This window comes from Rhineura floridana, chromosome 9 (genome assembly GCF_030035675.1).
Source record: "Rhineura floridana isolate rRhiFlo1 chromosome 9, rRhiFlo1.hap2, whole genome shotgun sequence".
In the NCBI taxonomy this organism is placed as follows: domain Eukaryota; kingdom Metazoa; phylum Chordata; class Lepidosauria; order Squamata; family Rhineuridae; genus Rhineura; species Rhineura floridana.
The window spans coordinates 109,736,477-109,754,543 of NC_084488.1; the positions used below are offsets into that span (position 1 = coordinate 109,736,477).

At 43.1% G+C, this 18,067-nt stretch overlaps 1 protein-coding gene across 5 annotated transcripts in view; it reads left to right on the top strand.

The window, feature by feature from the left end:
• The window catches only part of PRKG2 (protein kinase cGMP-dependent 2), a 90,843-nt gene that overhangs the window by 52,675 nt on the left and 20,101 nt on the right, over positions 1-18,067 (top strand). The window contains exons 1-6 of one of the 5 annotated variants that reach the window (XM_061583218.1): positions 727-887; positions 1,150-1,227; positions 5,546-5,640; positions 9,667-9,735; positions 14,085-14,183; positions 17,863-18,013. In XM_061583218.1, the coding sequence (XP_061439202.1) occupies positions 5,588-5,640; positions 9,667-9,735; positions 14,085-14,183; positions 17,863-18,013 (372 nt within the window). In that variant the 5' untranslated portion in view covers positions 727-887; positions 1,150-1,227; positions 5,546-5,587. Of the gene's footprint in view, positions 1-726; positions 888-1,149; positions 1,228-5,118; positions 5,189-5,264; positions 5,487-5,545; positions 5,641-9,666; positions 9,736-14,084; positions 14,184-17,862; positions 18,014-18,067 lie in introns of those variants that run through there. The other 4 variants (XM_061583217.1, XM_061583219.1, XM_061583220.1 and 1 more) reach the window with 4 other exon arrangements.

Here is an 18,067-nt window from a genome sequence, read left to right on the forward strand (position 1 = left end):
GAGTTGGAGTCCAGCAACTTCTAGAGGGCCGCCTGTTCCTCACCCATGATTTAAAGCTATAAAATGACAGTGCAGACACAATGTGTTTCATCTCCATCATCGGAGGCAGTATACCTATAAATGCCAGTTGCTGGGAATCGCAAGTGAGGAGAGCACTGTTACACTCATGTCCTGCGTGCATGCTTTCCATGGGCATCTGGTCAGCCACTGTGAGAACGGGATGCTGAACTAGATGGGCCATTGATGTAGTTCCAGACAGGGCTCTTCTTATGTAATTCCTTACATAATAGGCACCCCTGCATCATTCATCCCTGGTCACTAGTTGCCAGGCTATCTTTAGGAGAAGAGAAAGTCAGCCAAGTGAAGGTGTTCTTGCAACCCTGTTATGGGGAAAACCACAAGGTGGAATTCTCTCTTCCCCCTGCACAACTTTTAAAGATACAGAAGACCTCTTGGAAGCTGGGCCCGGCCTCCAAGAGGTCTTCTGTATCTTTAAAAGTTGTGCAGGGGGGAGGGAGAATTACACCTTGAGGTTTTTCCCATTACAGTGTTGCAAGAACACCTGCACTTGGCTGAGTTTCTCTTCTCCTAAAGATACAGGATCAGTCTCAGGCCCTGAACCTGGCAACCCTACTGGTCACAATTTTCACGGCTACACCTATCCTTATTTTACTTCCCCACCTTTAGGCCACAGCAGCATGGCAGCATGTAGAGTTAACAGCAGTTTACTTCAAAGAAAATGCAGGCAGTGCTGCTGAGTGCTTGACCCTTGTCCTTCCCTCTTTCTTGGCCCAGCAGCAGCTTTAGCCCTGGCTTGTTTAGAATTTGCCTTGTTTTCCCTGCACAGAGATACTCTGCTCTCCAGATTCAGAAATTCTTCAAGGAAGGTAGCAGTTATGTAGCAGTGCAGTTATCCCTGCTTGAAGGTGTATGCTCCAATCCACCTGTGCTTTAAGCAGACTGAATAATACAACCTTTTTATCTGTGTCTGAATGGTGGGGATTTGCATAAATTGAAATCATTTTCTGTATTAAAACTGACACGTTTGGCAATGTTCTATAAAATGCTAATGGTTTTACTTTAGGCCCCTGAAAGGTTCTAAATGGCTTGCTGCATCTGCTTATAATCTGCATTCTTTCTGCCCCATAGGAATACTATGACAAAGGTGATTATGTTATTCGTGAGGGAGAGGAAGGAAACACCTTCTTCGTTATAGCCAAAGGGAAGGTAAGATGCCAGGGGAAATGCACAATTATATTTGTCAAAGGGACTGAACATAAAGTGGTAGTCTTCCAGTTTGTTTGAATGGAGGCTGGGGACAGCATGAAGTCTATAATGCAGTCACAATAGATTATCAATCTGCCTCTTGCAAGGACGCGTACCATACTGAAATGAAAGGCTACAACTAGGGGCGGAGGAGAATTTGGTTCAGTCTACATTTTTAAGCCAACCTACCCAACTTGAAGCTCCTTCACAAATACACAGACCAAAACATAGTTAGACTTTGGATTTCTGTGAATTTTCCAATGCAGTTCTCTGCTCAAAAATGTACCAAAAAACTTATTTTTTAAAAAATTTAAATAAAATTAAATAAATTTTAAATAATGCATATTTTAGGATGAAATACTTTTTAAAATGTGTTTATTGAGATAAAATACTCTATGTATTCAGATAATATGTGATAAAATACATATTTAAATATGAATTTTCATGTTTTTAAAAAAGTTTATAGTTTTTTATTTGCAGAGTTATAAAACTACTGCACAACCAAAAATTACCAAAAGTGGTGTACAACGCAATGAAATAAGATAAACTACAAAAAGATCACAAACTCAGTGCACTGAAAGCAATGAAACCATTTCTGCAGTTGTGCAATTATTATTCTATAAAATGACTGGTCCACACTTAGCAATCCAACTCGTGGGAAACCGGCAGAAGGAAGGCTGGCAGAGGAGGAGCCGGCCAGAAGGTCCGTGGCATCCATTTGCTCTTCAGGAGCTGCTGGGCCAGCTAAATGTTGGCTCAGCCAGGAGCTGCGTGCATGAATGGAAAAGAAAAAACTGGCACTCACAAATACCCCTGCCAGTGAGTAAGCACTCCTCATTGACTGCCATTACAATTTTTTTCTTAGATGGACCTTTTTCTCAGTGTAACTTTGGCTTGGATTGGGACCCACAGGAGTGCTGTGAATGGGAGTTGGATGTTGCACAAGGCCACCCCCTCAGCCCCTCCTCTGCCACACCCCTGGAATGCCCCTTTTTCGGGCCTTACACCGGCTTCCGTTGGCACCCCTTCTGCCGGGCTAGACTTCCCTGGTGGACCCCCAGCAGGGTCCCAGCTCCGCCGCAGCAGAGGGGCTTCTGCCAGCAGAGCCTGGTGGCACTAGGACCCTGCCAGCTCAGCCAGGGGTCTGCCATAACCACTTCTCCTCAGCCTGGCACAAATATGAGTTGGATTGCGCCCTTAGGGATGGAGGAAAAATCAGTTTTATTTGCATTTTAATGAGAAATTACCCAATTCACAATTCTCAAACCAATATGCGATCTGAAACATAGCTATCCTTCAAAAGGCTCCAAATTTTGTGATACAGTTCTCAAACCAAACATATGTACAAAAATGCATATATATGTGGAGTATAAATGCCACTACTACTACTACTACTACTACTACTACTGCTACTGCTACTGCTACTACTACTACTACTACTACTGCTACTACTACTACTAATGGTGTTTAATGAAAAAGAACATGTGAGAGAGGCAAGGAGGATATCCTTCAGCCTGTGATGAATGGGAGTCCCTCCCCACTTTTATTGGCATTGTAACTACTAATTCATTCATGCATAGGCTAGCAGCTCAGCAGACCCAGATGCTCATTTGCTGATTCATTCCTAACAATTCCACCTCTAGCTGCTGCTAGGGATAGACAAAGCAGGCCGCTTCTGATACATGTCAATTTCACATGTGCTCATTAATAGATCCATTCTGTACAGTTTCTGAATTAATCTGTGATTCATTTACAGTTAGTTTGGAAACAATTACCAACTGAAATCCTGTGAATGCCTAGTGTTTAGACATTTGGGCAGCTATTGAAGTGTGGCTAGGGATGGACAAATCTGTCAGTTTTGGCTCTTTACTTTTCTCATGTCTTCAATTTTAAATTCAGTGCTTCACATTTTTTGCAGCAATTTGTGAATTGTTATTTTTAAAATTCTCATGACAATTTGTCAGCATTTTAGTGCGGAGTTCTAATAAACACATTTTGTATGTAGTTTTGATTAATATTCACATTTTTGCAAGAAATGTTCCCTAACATGCGTTGTGTATTTTATTTTCATTAATTTATATGTTTTATGCACATTGTCCCTTAATAAATCCATTTATTGAATGTTCATCCTGATTTGTTTGCACAAAGTTTTTGGGGTGATTAGACTAGTTACTGAGCATACATTCTGATTTGTTTGCAGGGAGGTTAGAGGTTGTTGTGTCAAGCAGATGTTATCCCACACTTTCCACTGCATTTCCCCTCACTTCCCTTATATCAGTAAGTCCAATTTGGGGGTGGGGGAGCAGGTTTGTTGCACAAGAGCACATTCATCTATGGATGGAGAAGAAATTCGGTTTGGTGAGGATTTTAATGCAAACCTACCTAATTTGCATGTTCCAAAACAATATGTGAGCTGAAGCACAGCTGTCCTTGGAAATTCACACTTCTCCGAATGTGTGCACAAGAACGCACATTAAATGCATTATATTAGGGGAAATTGCTTGCAGAAATGGACGTAGATCTTCACGTATTAATTTTTTTATAGTTACTTCATTAAGTGTTTAGATGGCTGAAAATAAATACGGTGCACACTACCATCGTAAAGCATTTTGCAAAACTGTCATCAGATGTCAAAAGTAGTTTGTAACATGGCATGGCGGTGCAGGGTTGGTCTGCTGTTCTAAGATGGGAGAGTCAAAATCCCACTTGATGTGCCTAAGCTTTTAGGCATGCCTAAAATAACTCTGGATTGCAGCCAAAGCCTTCAAAAGCTTCATTAAAAACAACCAGAATGAAATCTTCACTTTCCTATGCAGAGGGTGAAGGGGCTTAATCAAAAAAACATTTATGTGTTAACTGTTGGGGAATGAGCAGATCAGCAATCATGCAGGAATAGACACAGATGGTGCCTTGCCACTTGGCAACATCCAGGGATAAACACTTCTGCAGCCTGCTTAAAGGAAGCAAGGAAATGTGCTTTGGCAGGAATCATTCCTTGTTGGGTGCTGCTCAGGCAATTTATTTACTGAATCTGGGAACTGACAAGTCTGATCCCAGGGAGGGAGGGAGGGAGGGAGGGACGGGGGGGACAAATGAATTGGGCTTTTTGCAAGACACTTTAACAGGAGGGGGAGTTGGTGGATTCCAAACTATAATCAAATGTTTTAAAACAGGAATAGGCAACCTGTGGCCTGCCAGGCGTTGATGAACGCCTTTCAGCCCCAGTCTGCATGGGAAATAGTCAGGAATGATGGGTGCTCTTGTCTAACAGCATCCAGAGGGCCAACAGTTCCCCATTTCTGTTTTAAAACATCATAAGAGCTCTGCTGGGTCAGACCAAAGATCCATCACATCCAGCCTCCTTCCCAGAGTTGCCAATCAGAAGCCTCCATAAAGCCTACAAGTGGGGCTTGAATACCTCGTTAGCCAACATGGCTAGGATTCATTGAGAGATTTATCCTCCATGTATTTGACTTACCTGCTTTAAAACCACCTAAGGGAGTGGACACCACTATATCCTGGGTTTGCAAAGTCAGCCAGTCCATTATACCTTGTAGGGTTGCCAGGCTCAGGGTCTGAGACTGATCCTGTATCTTTAGGAGAAGAGAAAGTCAGCCAAGTGCAGGTGTTCTTGCAACCCTGTAATGGGAAAAACCACAAGGTGGAATTCTCCTTTCCCGCTGCACAACTTTTAAAGATATAGAAGACCTCTTGGTTGCCAGGCCCAGCCTATATCTTTAAAAGTTGTGGAGGGGGAAGGGAGAATTGCACCTTGTGGTTTTTACCATTACAGAGTTGCAAGAACACCTGCACTTGGCTGACTTTCTCTTCTCCTAAAGATACAGGATCAGTCTCAGGCCCTGAACCTGGCAACCCTACTAAGAGATGAGCTTTCCCCCTAAACTAAGAAGTCTGAAATAATGTAGTCTTTCCTTTTAAGAAATCTGTTCCAGCCAATTTATCATTTTAGTTGTCTTTTTCTATTCCAGCTGTGTGATAACCTTATTTTTTTAGATGAAAATAATGAAACACACAGGGTTTTGTAAATTATTAATAATGTATATAGCATTGCAACATTGCAATATATATAGTTATATGTTGTATTTTTTATTGTAATATTTGCCTTGGTTCAACTCCACCTGATAAAAGCCTGCATTTTGGGGCTGTTGATAAGCTATGAAGATGAATTGTATGGGTGTTATAGCAAAGGAAACAACAAGGTATCGTTGCATTTGTGTTTGATAAGTAATTGTGTAACTTGCAACCCTCCATTTCTTAGGTTAAGGTTACCCAAACTGCAGAAGGGCAGGCACAGCCTCAGATGATTAAAACATTGCAGAAGGGAGATTACTTTGGGGAAAAGGCCCTGATCAGGTTAGTTCAAAATTACTTTAGATTTGCAAACATTAACATTTGTTTCTAAAAGTGTTTATAAAGTGGGATGGCCAGGAGTTCAGGGACTGGAAATATGAGCTGCGGGCGCAATACTTGGGAAAACTGACTAATCTTCTTGATATCTGTGGGAAGTTTCTATGATTGATCTTTTATAGTGGTAGAGTTACTGTTTGGGGGGATTTTTTGCTGCTATACAACATCATCATTATTCAGCTAGTATTCCAGAATAGTTTACTCAAAAAATTGCTTTTTCTTCTACCCCAAAAAGGCCCAGACATTTCTGAAAGATCCAGAATGGATCCTCAACATTTACATGCTTCCTGATTTGATTGCTCATGCTGCAAAGGATGGAACAAAGGGGCTATGTGTGCAGGCAAAATGCTCATTCATATCTCAGCTTATTATCAGAGCTTGGAAAAATTACTTTTTTGAACTACAACTCCCATCAGCCCCATCCAGTGGCCATGCTGGCTGGGGCTGATGGGAGTTGTAGTTCAAAAAAAGTAACGTTTCCAAGCTCTGCTTATTATGGCAAGGTACCATTGCTCAAAGTGAGGCATTGAGAAGCACATTTCTTTGGCAGCTGCATTGTTAATTAATTACTGCTTGCTTTAGATGCCCTTGCAAAGGGAATGGCATCATTCTAGTAACCATTCTTGCAAAAATGTGAACTTGAGCTTGACCTCTAGAAAGTAGAGACCATAGGCACAATATGTGAATTGGCTCTCAGCTTTGCAATTGTAATCATAGGATCAACAGGGTATCTTCTCCCTCTCCATGTCCACATGATGATGGTGACTTGTCACATCTTTCAAAGCTTGGGAAGGCATTTGGGATGAATTGAGATGGTTCACTCAAGATGGTGGCTGCCTTGTTGATGTGATGTGGTGACTGCTGATTTAAACATTGCTTATATGACAAGAATGGAACTTAATATATTCCACTGCTAAAGCAATTTCCCATATTTCTCTGCTATGTCATAGACTTTTAAATGTAGAGTTGTTTCCTAGTTGACTAATTCTCTTTTCCCTTTTTTTCATTTTGCAATTCCTTTCTGATTTTTAAGTCATTGCTGCACTTCAGAGGATTTTAGGTGTGATTAAGATCTATAGAAAAAGTTTTTTAGATATCTAGCTCATTTTTTGATGATGAAAGGGATGATAAGATTTGTATGTTTAGAATATCTGGAGGACCCCAGATTGGGGAAGGTTGACCTAATAGCTCAACTGCATTCCTACAGATGTTTACTCGGCTGTAAGTCCCACTCTGCTCAGTAGGACTTATTTCCAAGTTAGTGTGTGTAGGACTGCAGCCTAAAACTCATTGGTGTCAATGGCATTTAAGTATTCTATTGTGATTAATTTAGTAATGTTTGGAAATCAGTTTCCACAGTGACTCATGAGGGTGGTGGATCAGCAGGGGCATCCTCCCACAGGCTGCATTCACTGGGACAGGGATGGGGTGAGGTGTCTGTGAGGGAGGAGCTTTGGGTTGGTGATGTTGATGTCCCACAGGTGTATGCACAGCTGCAGGCTGCCATCTCCTACCCAGAGCTCCCCCACCATAGAATCATAGAGTTGGAAGGGGCCTATAAGGCCATAGAGTCCATCCCCTGCTCAATGCAGGAATCCAACTTAAAGCGTCCCCGACAGGTGGTTGTCCAGCTGCCTCTTAAAGACCTCCAATGTTGGAGAGCCCACTGTCTCCCTAAGTAAGTGGTCCTATTGTTGTACCACTCTAATAGTTAGGAAGTTTTTCCCTAATGTTCAGTTGAAATCTGGCTTCCAGTAACTTGAGCCCATTATTCCATATCCTGGACTCTGGGACGATCAAGAAGAGATCCTGGCCCTCCTCTGTGTGGCATCCTTTCAAGTACTTGGACAGTGCTATCATATCTCCCCTCAGTCTTCTCTTCTCAAGGCTAAACATGCCCAGTTTTTTTAGTCTCCCCTCATAGGCCTTTGTTTCTAGTCCCCTGATAATCCTCTGAACCTGTTCCAGTTTGTTTGCTTCCTTCTTAAAGTGCAGTGTCCAGAACTAGACACAGTACTCAAGATGAGGCCTAACCAGTGCCAAATAGTGGGGAGCCAATACTTCATGTGATTTGGAAACTATACTTCCGTTAGTACAGCCTAAAATAGCATTTGCCTTTTTTGCAGCCATATCACTCTGGCTCATATTCAGCTTGAGATCAACAACAATCCCAAGAACATTCTCGCATGTAGTATTGCTGAGCCAAGTAACCCCCATCTTATAACTGTGCATTTGGTTTCTTTTCCTTAGAACTTTGCACTTATCCCAATGTGCCAGCCTACCAAGATCCCTTTGAATTTTGTTTCTATCTTCCAAGAGAATAGAAGATAGAGGGACAGAGGGAATTAGCTATCCCTCACAATTTTGTATCAATTTTGTATAAGCATTCCATGCACCTCCTTATCCAAGTCATTAATAAAAATGTTGAAGAGCACTGCACCCAGGACCAAGTCCTGTGGTACCACCCTTGTAACCTCCCCTAGTTTGAGAAGGAACCATTGATAAGCATTCTTTGAGTACGATTCTGGAGCCAACTGTGAATCCACCTGATAGTTGTTCTATCCAGCCCACATTTAGCTAGCTTGCTAATCAGAATATCATGGGGCACTTTGTCAAAAGCTTTGCTGAAGTCGAGATATATGATATCCATAGCATTCCCACAGCCTACCAGGGAGGTTACCTGAGATAAGATTAGCCTGGCAGGATTTGTTCTTGATAAATCCATGCTGGCTTCTAGTAATCACTGCATTGTTTTTAAGGTGCTCACAGACTGACCGTTTTATAATCTGCTCCAGAATTTTCCCAGGGATTGATGTCAGGCTGACTGGTCCCCAGGTTTTTGCCCTTTATGAAGATGGGGATAACATTTGTCCTCCTCCAGTCATCCGGCACTTCACCCATCCTCCATGATTTCGCAAATATAATAGACAGTGGTTTTGAGAGTTCTTCAGCCAGTTCCTTCAATACTCTAGGATGCAGTTTATCGGCCCTGCAGACTTGAACTCCTTCAAAGTGATTAGGTATTCTTTGACCTGTCAATCTGAAGCTGCAGTACTGCCCCTTCAACTTCACATTTCCCAGGAGGGTCCTAGACCCTCTTTTGGGAGAAGACTGAGCCAAAGTAGGAATTGAGCACTTCTCCCTTTTCTTTGTCATCTGTTATCATTTTGCCGTCCTCACCATTTCTTTTCTCTGTCTTTTACTATGGATATATCCGAAGAAAGCTTTTTTGTTTCTTTTGGCATCTCTCACTAACCTCAGCTCATTCTCAGCTTTAGCCTTCCTGGCACCATCCCTGCAGTTCCATGCTACCTTCTGTACTCTTCCTTTGTGGTCTGGCCTTCCTTCCACTTCCTGTAATGTGTCTTTTTTCATTTTCAGGTCATCTCGAAGCTTTCTGTGAAGCCACATTGGCTTCTCCTGCTCTCTCCCCCTTTTTTCCTTAACGGAATTGTTTGCCATTGTGCCTTTAGAATTTCCTCTTTTAGAATCGCCTGCCCATCATTGAATCCTTTTCTCATTAAGGTCGCTTGTCAAGGAACCTTGCTTACCATTGTTCTGAGTTTATTAAAATTGCCTTTCCTGAAGTCCAGGGTATGCCACCCCCTTTCCCCATCCCATAATGCTGCTGAGCAAGCTCTGTTGCTGCTCCACCCCTCTTCAAGCATCACTGCTGACAGTCGTACACAAGTTGGCATCTAATATATATATTTGACAGATTATTATTATTATTATTAGATTTATTGCATGCCCTTTACCAGCAAGTGAATTCAATATTAAAAACAAATGTAAACAAATTAACATCACAGTAATAGGATGGGTACTGAAAACATATGTCTCAGGTGTCAAAGGCCAGGGTGAAGAGGTGCATTTTCACACACGACAAAAATTACATAATGCCCTCTCCTGGGCCACCATCCCTTGAACTTCTGTTTTTGTTAAAGTAATACTTTGATTTATTTCTATTTGCAGTGATGATGTCCGCTCTGCTAATATAATTGCAGATGAAAATGACGTGGAGTGCCTTGTTATAGACAGAGAGTAAGTAGTATCCTACTTTTGCTGCCTTCTCCCCCACAATTCTTCAAATACACTTGTGCTATATGTCAAAGGTGCAATCCTTCTGCATTCCCCTAGGTCAGGGGCCTCATCCAGACCATCCTAAAAAAAGAATCCACATTTTTCCTTATTGGAATTGTCTGCTGGTAGTCCAAACCTGATTGCCTTGTACTTTCTTTGTACTCGAATCAAACTTTTTCCTCATCTATACCTGTAGGCATGCCTTTTTTGGTTTACAACCTCCTCCTAATCTTGTTATGTTGCTGATTGGCTCAGATCAGAAGGGAGAGGGGTGAGGGAACCAACGGGAACCCAACAGAAGCAGGAGGTATAGAAGGAGGTGGAGTTAGAACCAACCAAGTCAAAGCAACTGGCCTGCCTCCTTAGCAACTGTTTGCAATTGTTGTTTCTCTCCTTTTCAGTGTATACTTGGTATTGGAAGCTGCAGATCAAGGTGTGGGAAGTGTGGGAAGGCAGTGATTAGATGAATTAATGGAGTCACAAGGGGCTTACATTACAGATTATATGGATATATGGATGAGCCCAGGGAACTGTGGCCCTCCAGATGTTGTTGGACTCCTGACTCCCATCAGCTTCAGCCAACATGGCCAATAGGGTGATAGGAGTTATAGTCCATCAATATCTGGAAGGCCTCAGAGTTACCATCCCCTAACCTCTGTTTCTCTGTCCAAATAGTGAGGCTCCTTTTATAATCTGCAGGCTCCCTGTAGATTCATATTTACTGTTATGAGACAATGTTTTTTGCAGTCATCTCATGGTACTGATCCCTAGAGAACGACCTAGAGTTGTGGGGGAAATCCTTCTTTTCTGTTCATCCTCATCATTATAGGACTACCAAAAACAACTTTAAAAAAAATCACCTAGTAACTTTCACTAAGTTCATTTTCTTTCTCTGCCACACATCTCCCTCCCTCCCTCCATGTCCAGAAACCAGGTATATTGAGCATTTATCCTGATTTGTTTGCACAACGTTTGCAGGGAGGTTTGATGATGTCAGCTATTTATTGAGCATTCATGCTGATTTGAGGGGTGGTTATATAACACTGTGTCAAGTAAATGTTATCTCATGCTTTCCAGTGCATTTTCTCCTCACTGTCCTTATTGCAAAAAGTCCTATTTTGGGGTGGGGGAGTGGGTTTGTTGCACAAAAGTGCCAAATCAGCTTTAATTATGCAACCCGAATTTGCTGGTCCCATCTGAAAATAGCAACAGTCTGGAAGTGCGCTCCCTCCCTCCCTCTTTCTGATAAATATAGGATAGAACAGTCTTTAATTTCTACTTAGTCTTCTTAGCCAGACATACTGTAATGAAGCAAAACATCTAGAGACTTCAAGACACTGCAGTTGGGACATTCAGTGTGCTGTGTTTGAAAGAGACAACTTCAGCGGGCAATCTTTACATGAGGCTGCAGTGCACTAATTCATTGAAAAGTATGACTGAATCAGCTTGGATAAGATTATAGGAAATTATCACTCTATGAGAGGCCTGCACATCTCATGACCCAGCAAGCTGAACTCATATCGCCTCTGCCAGGTTCTTGTCAAGCCTCTTGTGTTTTTGCAGTCCCAGGCAGTCAGCAAAACTAGGAGGTTTTTCAAGTTCCCCACAGGCTGCACTGCATAGCTGGTGATCTGAGTTCAACTTGGGCCACATTCCTACCACACATTCCTACCACACTGGTATTCCACTTTAAACAGTCATGGCTTCCTCCAAAGAATCCTGGGAAGAGTAGTTTGTGAAGGGTGCTGAGAGTTGTTAGGAGACCCCTGTTCCCTTCATGGAGCTACAATTCCCTAAGTTCTCTGGGAAGAGGAACTGACTGTAAAACCACTCTGGCAATTGCACTTTGATGGAATAGGGGTCTCCTAACAACTCTCAGCACCCTTCACAAACTACTCTTCTCAGGATTCTTTGGGGGAAACCAAAGCTGTTTAAAGTGGTATTGTAGTGGAATAAATGTATGGTGTGAATGTGGTTTGATTGGCACCATAGGGAGCTTTTGTTCGAAGGGTAATTTGCTGTGCGAGGGTAATTTTTGTGGGGATTGTGGCTGGGTCGGGAAGGGTTAAAGCCCTCACACTGCTCCCTCCACACTCAGTATTCATTTAAAAAAGTTAATGGCACTGCATGTTGTGCATTTAATTTAACTTGTAATTAGGCCTTTTGCTAACTTCTAATTAGGCCTTTTGCTGCAGATCTCACTTGTAATTCTAACTGCACTATACATTCAAAGCAGTATAATACCATTTTAAACAATCATGGCTTCCCCTAAGAATCTTGGGAAATATAGTTTGTTATTTATTTTTATTTTATTTAATTTCATTTATAAACCGCCCATAGCCAGTGGCTCCCTGGGCGGTGTACAACATACATTATGATACAATAAATCGGCAAAAATCACAAGTATAAAATACAAATACATAATAACAGAACAATAGTTAAGATAACTGAAGCATTAAGACATTAAAATACATAACAAAATATGAAAATGTATTAAAATGCAATTAAAATGCCTGGGAGAATAGGAAGGTTTTAGCCTGGCGCCGAAAGGATAACAATGTAGGCGCCAGGCGTACCTCCTCGGGAAGACTGTTCCACAATTCGGGGGCCACCACAGAAAAGGCCCTGGATCTTGTCATTACCCTCCGAGCTTCTCAATGACTCGGTACTCGGAGGAGGGCCTTAGATGTCGAACGAAGTGTACGGGTAGGTTCATAGCGGGAGAGGCGTTCCATCAGGTATTGCGGGCCCACACCGTGTAAGGCTTTATAGGTCAATACCAGCACCTTGAATCTGGCCCGGAAACAAATCGGCAACCAGTGCAAACAGGGCAGAACAGGTGTAATATGTGAGGACCGATTGGTCCTCGTCAGTAATCTGGCTGCTGCGTTTTGCACTAGCTGCAGCTTCCGAACCGTCTTCAAGGGCAGCCCCACGTAGAGTGCATTACAGTAATCCAATCTAGAGGTCACTAGAGCATGAACAACTGAGGCGAGGTCGTCACCGCCAAGATAGGGGCGTAGTTGGGCTACCAAACGAAGATGGTAGAACGCATTCCGAGCCACCGAGGCTACCTGAGCCTCGAGTGACAAGGAAGGATCGAAAAGAACCCCCAAACTACGAACCTGTTCCTTCAGGGGGAGTGTAACCCCATCCAGAACAGGATGAACATCCTCCATCTGTGCGGAAAAGGCACTCACCAACAGCGTCTCAGTATTGTCTGGATTGAGTTTCAGTTTATTAGCTCCCATCCTGTCCATTATCGCAGTCAGGCAATGGTTCAGCACATCAACAGCCTCACCTGAAGAAGATGAAAAGGAGTAATAGAGCTGCGTGTCATCAGCATATTGATGGCAACGCACTCCAAAACTCCGGATGACCGCACCCAGAGGCTTCATGTAGATGTTGAAAAGCATGGGGGACAGAACCGATCCCTGAGGGACTCCACAATGGAGAGTCCAGGGTGTCGAGCAATGTTCCCCAAGCACTACCTTCTGGAGACGATCCACCAAGTAGGAGCGAAGCCACTGCCAGGCAGTAACCCCAACTCCCAACTCCGCGAGTCTCTCCAGAAGGATACCATGGTCGATGGTATCAAAAGCAGCTGAGAGATCAAGGAGAATCAACAGAGTTACACTCCCCCTGTCTCTCTCCTGACAACGGTCATCATACAGGGCGACAAGGCTGTTCCAGTGCCGAAACCGGGCCTAAAACCGGATTGAAACGGATCTAGATAATCGGTTTCATCCAAGAGCGCCTGTTAAAGGTGCTGAGAGCTGTTAGGAGACCCCTATTCCCCTCACAGACCTACAATTTCCAGAGTTCTCTGGGAAGAGGTCTCCCAATGACACTCGGCACCCTTAAATTACACTTCCCAGGATTCTTTGGGGGGAACCGTGATTGTTTAAGGTGATATAATACTGCTTTAAATGCATGGTGCAGATGTGGCCCTGGTGGGTCATAAATTGTGCAGGCCTTTCATAGAGCAATCGTTTCCTACAATCTTACACAAGATGATTCAGTCAGCCTTCCCCCCCCCCCAGTGAATTAGTGTATAGCAGGCACATGCATTGATTGCCTGTCGAAGCTGTTCCATTCAAGCACAGCATCCTGATGTCAACAACTGCAGTGTCCTGAAATTGTCTCTGGATGTTTTTATTTGTTACAGTATATCTGGCTAATAAGGCTAAATAGAAATCAAAGATTGTTCTATAGTATATTTAATTGAGAAAAACAAACTGACAAAAGGTAGATACCATTGTTTCTAGCAATAATTTTTCATGTTGGTTCCATTCTTTTTGTGCTTGCAGAACCTTCAATCAAACAGTGGGGACTTTTGAAGAACTCCAGGCATATCTTGTGGGCTATGTGGCTACTCTGGCTCGCGACGATGAAAAAAGGCATGCTCAGTAAGTCTTCTAACCGATCCTCAAAACTGCATAGAAAATAACTTCGTCAACACTGTGCAGGGTAGATAGCACAAGTGCCATTTTTACGTTATAACAGCAGGCTTGTTCAAAAGACATACAGACTGCAGCACCTCTGATTTAGGACTCGTGAGTGACCCAGTTTGCTATGATTTTATTTTTTACTTTTTGGTCAACATTTGCCAGCCACTTTCAAGTCCTCAAATCTACAAGCTAACTAAAACCTTGCCAGAGCTTGGAAAAGTTACTTTTTTGAACTACAACTCCCATCAGCCCTAGGCAACATGGCCACTGGATTAGGCTGATGGGAGCTGTAGTTCAAAAAAGTAACTTTTCCAAGCTCTGAACCTTGCAGACTATTGTGGCATCTCAGATACAGCTAGAGCAATAGAGATTACAGTATTGAAATATTTCATTTGATGGGGACATGCTGTTGTCTTTTGCTTTCAGCTGTTTTCCAGCAAAGCTACTCAGCAATGATATATACCAACCTAGCTATCTTTTTCAGTATTTCAGTTGTGTTGCCATAACATATGGCACCACTGTGAGAATCGCTGGGCATTTTAGGGGGACTTCCAGTGTGGTATAATGGTATGAGTGTTGGACTACAACCTGGGAGACCAGGATTCGAATCCCCACACAGCCATGAAGCTCACTGGGTGACCTTGGGCCAGTCACTGCCTCTCAGCCTCAGAGAAAGGCAATGGTCAACCACCTCTGAATACCGCTTACCACGAAAACTCTATTCGTAGAGTCGCCATAAGTCGGAATCGACTTGAAGGCAGTCCATTTCCATGTCCAGTGCACTGGGCACAATCCAGATCCCTCCCCTCTCGGGCACAATCCAGATCCTTCCCCTCTCCTCATGTTTTAAAGTTTCCCATTCTATTTGCATGAATGCTTTCCACTTTGCATTAACCATACATAATAATAGGAAATGCTCAAGAACAGAGGTTGAAAATGCTTCTCAAACATACCTAGCTGCATGCAATCTTAAGCCGGGCTGCATGCAGTTTGAGTCATTCCCACCCTGTTGAAACTGACTTAGCCTGACTTAATCTGCAAACAATTGCAGATTAACTTGCTTTAATAACTTGCTTACTATAACTTGCTTTGTAGTATCACTGTATTCAGTGGCAGCTGGTGGCTCCATGACAGTGGGGCAGTGGAATCCACTCCACGTTTTAGTCTGAACTTTCAAGGAGCTGCCCAAGGCACTGGAGAGAATTCCACTGCTCCACTGGAGTCACCAGCCACCACTGACTGTATTTGTGCACTCACTGCAGACATGATGCCATCATAAGTAAAGACTGAAGTGGAACACTTTTCTAGTAAAAGATAATGGCTCCAAATGTGCTTTATCTGCTACTAGCGCTGTACTTTTTTTGGGAGGGGGAGTGCTGATCTGAACCACAGGAGCAAAGGCATCAGTCACAGCAATAGTAGGCAGTGCTGTGCAGTCTCCTTTTTCTCCTAATCCTTCCAGTTTTAATGGATTGTCCAAAAAAGCATTAATGCAGAACAGGAATCAGTGCTCAAGTTGAAGAAATTACCATTGGCATTCCGATGAGAAGTAATTTGACCCTCATTTCATTACTGTAAACTCAAAAAAGGCCACTGAGTGATGCAATAAAGCCAGATGACTGCTCATCAAACAAATTACCATTTCAGTCCTGAGGTATCCAGACAGAGAGAATGCAATCAATATTTAATGTCTCATGAAATATTGCAATTAAAACGAAGCTTTAAATAGAACAGTAGGCAACAACTGCAACTCATCGGCATGCAGTTTTGACATCTGAAGAGGAGGGGAACCCTCTGAACTTCATTAGAAATCTATACTGTATAGATCACATACTGTTCCGATCAGATTTTCTTTAAAAAAAAAAAAACACCACCTGTTTTCCAACTATTTATATTTTGTAACTTTTTTGCATGTCGGAAGATGCAGAAATCTCTTTGTTCATATTCACCTTTCCCTTTTACATGCTAAGAACCAGAGGTAGCGTCATGCCCAAATGCTAAAGCCCAGCATGAGAAATGTTGGCCAGCCCAAGACCTCACCTCCCTCAGCACCACTTGGAAGGAGGCAAGCACTGATTCACACCCTAGATCACATTCCAGGGAGAGGTGGGCTGCTGGGTACCTATAAACTCCTCCATCTCAGCCTGCTAGTTGCTAGTGCGTCAGCTCAGCGTGGAATCTCTTCACATAGCCTTGCTCACCCAAGTCTGCATTCTGCTGGACAGCTCCCTGTTGGTTCAGGCTGCTGGCTCATTCCTTGCCCTGACTGCTGGTAGTCTCTGTCCTGCTCAGGGTTGGCAGAAGCGGTCTGCAGTACACTGTCCATGTTCACAAGGAATTGCTGATCAGGCCACATATCTTGACCGCAGCATAGGAACTATTGCATAGAATTGCTGTGTTATATCAGAAGCCGGAACCAAGAGCTGGAGCTCAAGGGAGACTAAATCCAGGTTGCAAGTGAAATACACCTCATACAGAATTGAACCAGCAGGTGGATACAAACATTAGCTTTCCTAAACAGAGAAAAATGAGATCTGATCCATAAATCAGCGGTAGCTACCTGTGGCCCTCCAGATGTTGGTTCAGGGGTGATGGAAGTTGTAGTCCAAGAACTTCTAGAGGGCCATAGGTTAGCCATCCCTAGCATGAATAATTCTCAGCATCAGAAACCTGGAATGATTAGATACAACATTTCTTATGACACCTTTAGTCACCTGAAATATTTTGCAAGTTTTCACACTGCATAATGCTTCTTGGAGCCTTAGGTGCTTAAACCTCATTTAAGGAAGTTAAATCTGCTAGTCTCTAAGCAATCAGTGTTGTATTTTTAACTAGTGATTCCCTCTTTCAGCTAATGCTGCTTCAGTCAAGGGTGTGGCATATATAATGGCTTGGCTCCAATGAAATGTATGTGGAAGGAGAAACGCAGTGGGAGAAACAAATGCACTTGTGCCGTTGCACAAATGCCACGGTGTATTGGGGGTTACATTATAGTATGAGAAATTTGGTAAGGAAAGGGTTTAGCTCAGTGGCAGAGCATCTGTTTTGCATGCAGAAGGTCTCCAGACAGGGATGGGAACCGGTCTGAAACCCTGGAGAGCCACTACCAGTCAAAGTAAACAACACTGAGCTAGGTGTTGAACACGGGCAGCTTCCTATGTTCCAGTGCTGAATAGAGAAGATGAGGCTGTGGCATATAAGGGCCGCCAGTCTTTTTGGAGACATGGGCACACTTGCAAACTGGAGAAGCTGTTGGGGGCACCACATACTCTCTGCAACCAAGCATATATCACAACCTATTCTATTGGCTCCAGTAGAATGCTTCTTTAAAGCCTAATTTCAGAGGGAGGATGGCACCCTGTAGGCACCTCTACATACACATAGTGTATCTACACCCACTCCAGGGAGCCATTAAAAGGGATTGAAAGAGAGCTTGTGTGCAACAGCTTGTGCAAACAGATTTGGGGTCATCTGTGAGCACAGTGCTTCAGATGCTGGAGGAAGGGCACCTTTGGATCCAAGCCAATGTATGGGGATATTAGAAATGCTTTTTGCAAAGCTGTCGGACCACCTCAGCGAGTCTTTGCACACTCAGTGAGACTGAACTGAAGTGGATATTTTATTCCTTTTAATGCAGAGTTTCTTCCTTGGAGCAACTACCCAGTGACGTCTCTTTGGAGAGGATACAGCTGAAAGAAAAAGTAACCCAGTTCCCTTCCTGTTCCCCATTTCAGAACCTGGAAATTGTTGCTACGCTGGGTGTTGGTGGATTTGGACGAGTTGAACTTGTAAGAATTTGCCTTTTGAACTGCAGCTTTTGATCTGAATGTTTTGACCTGGCA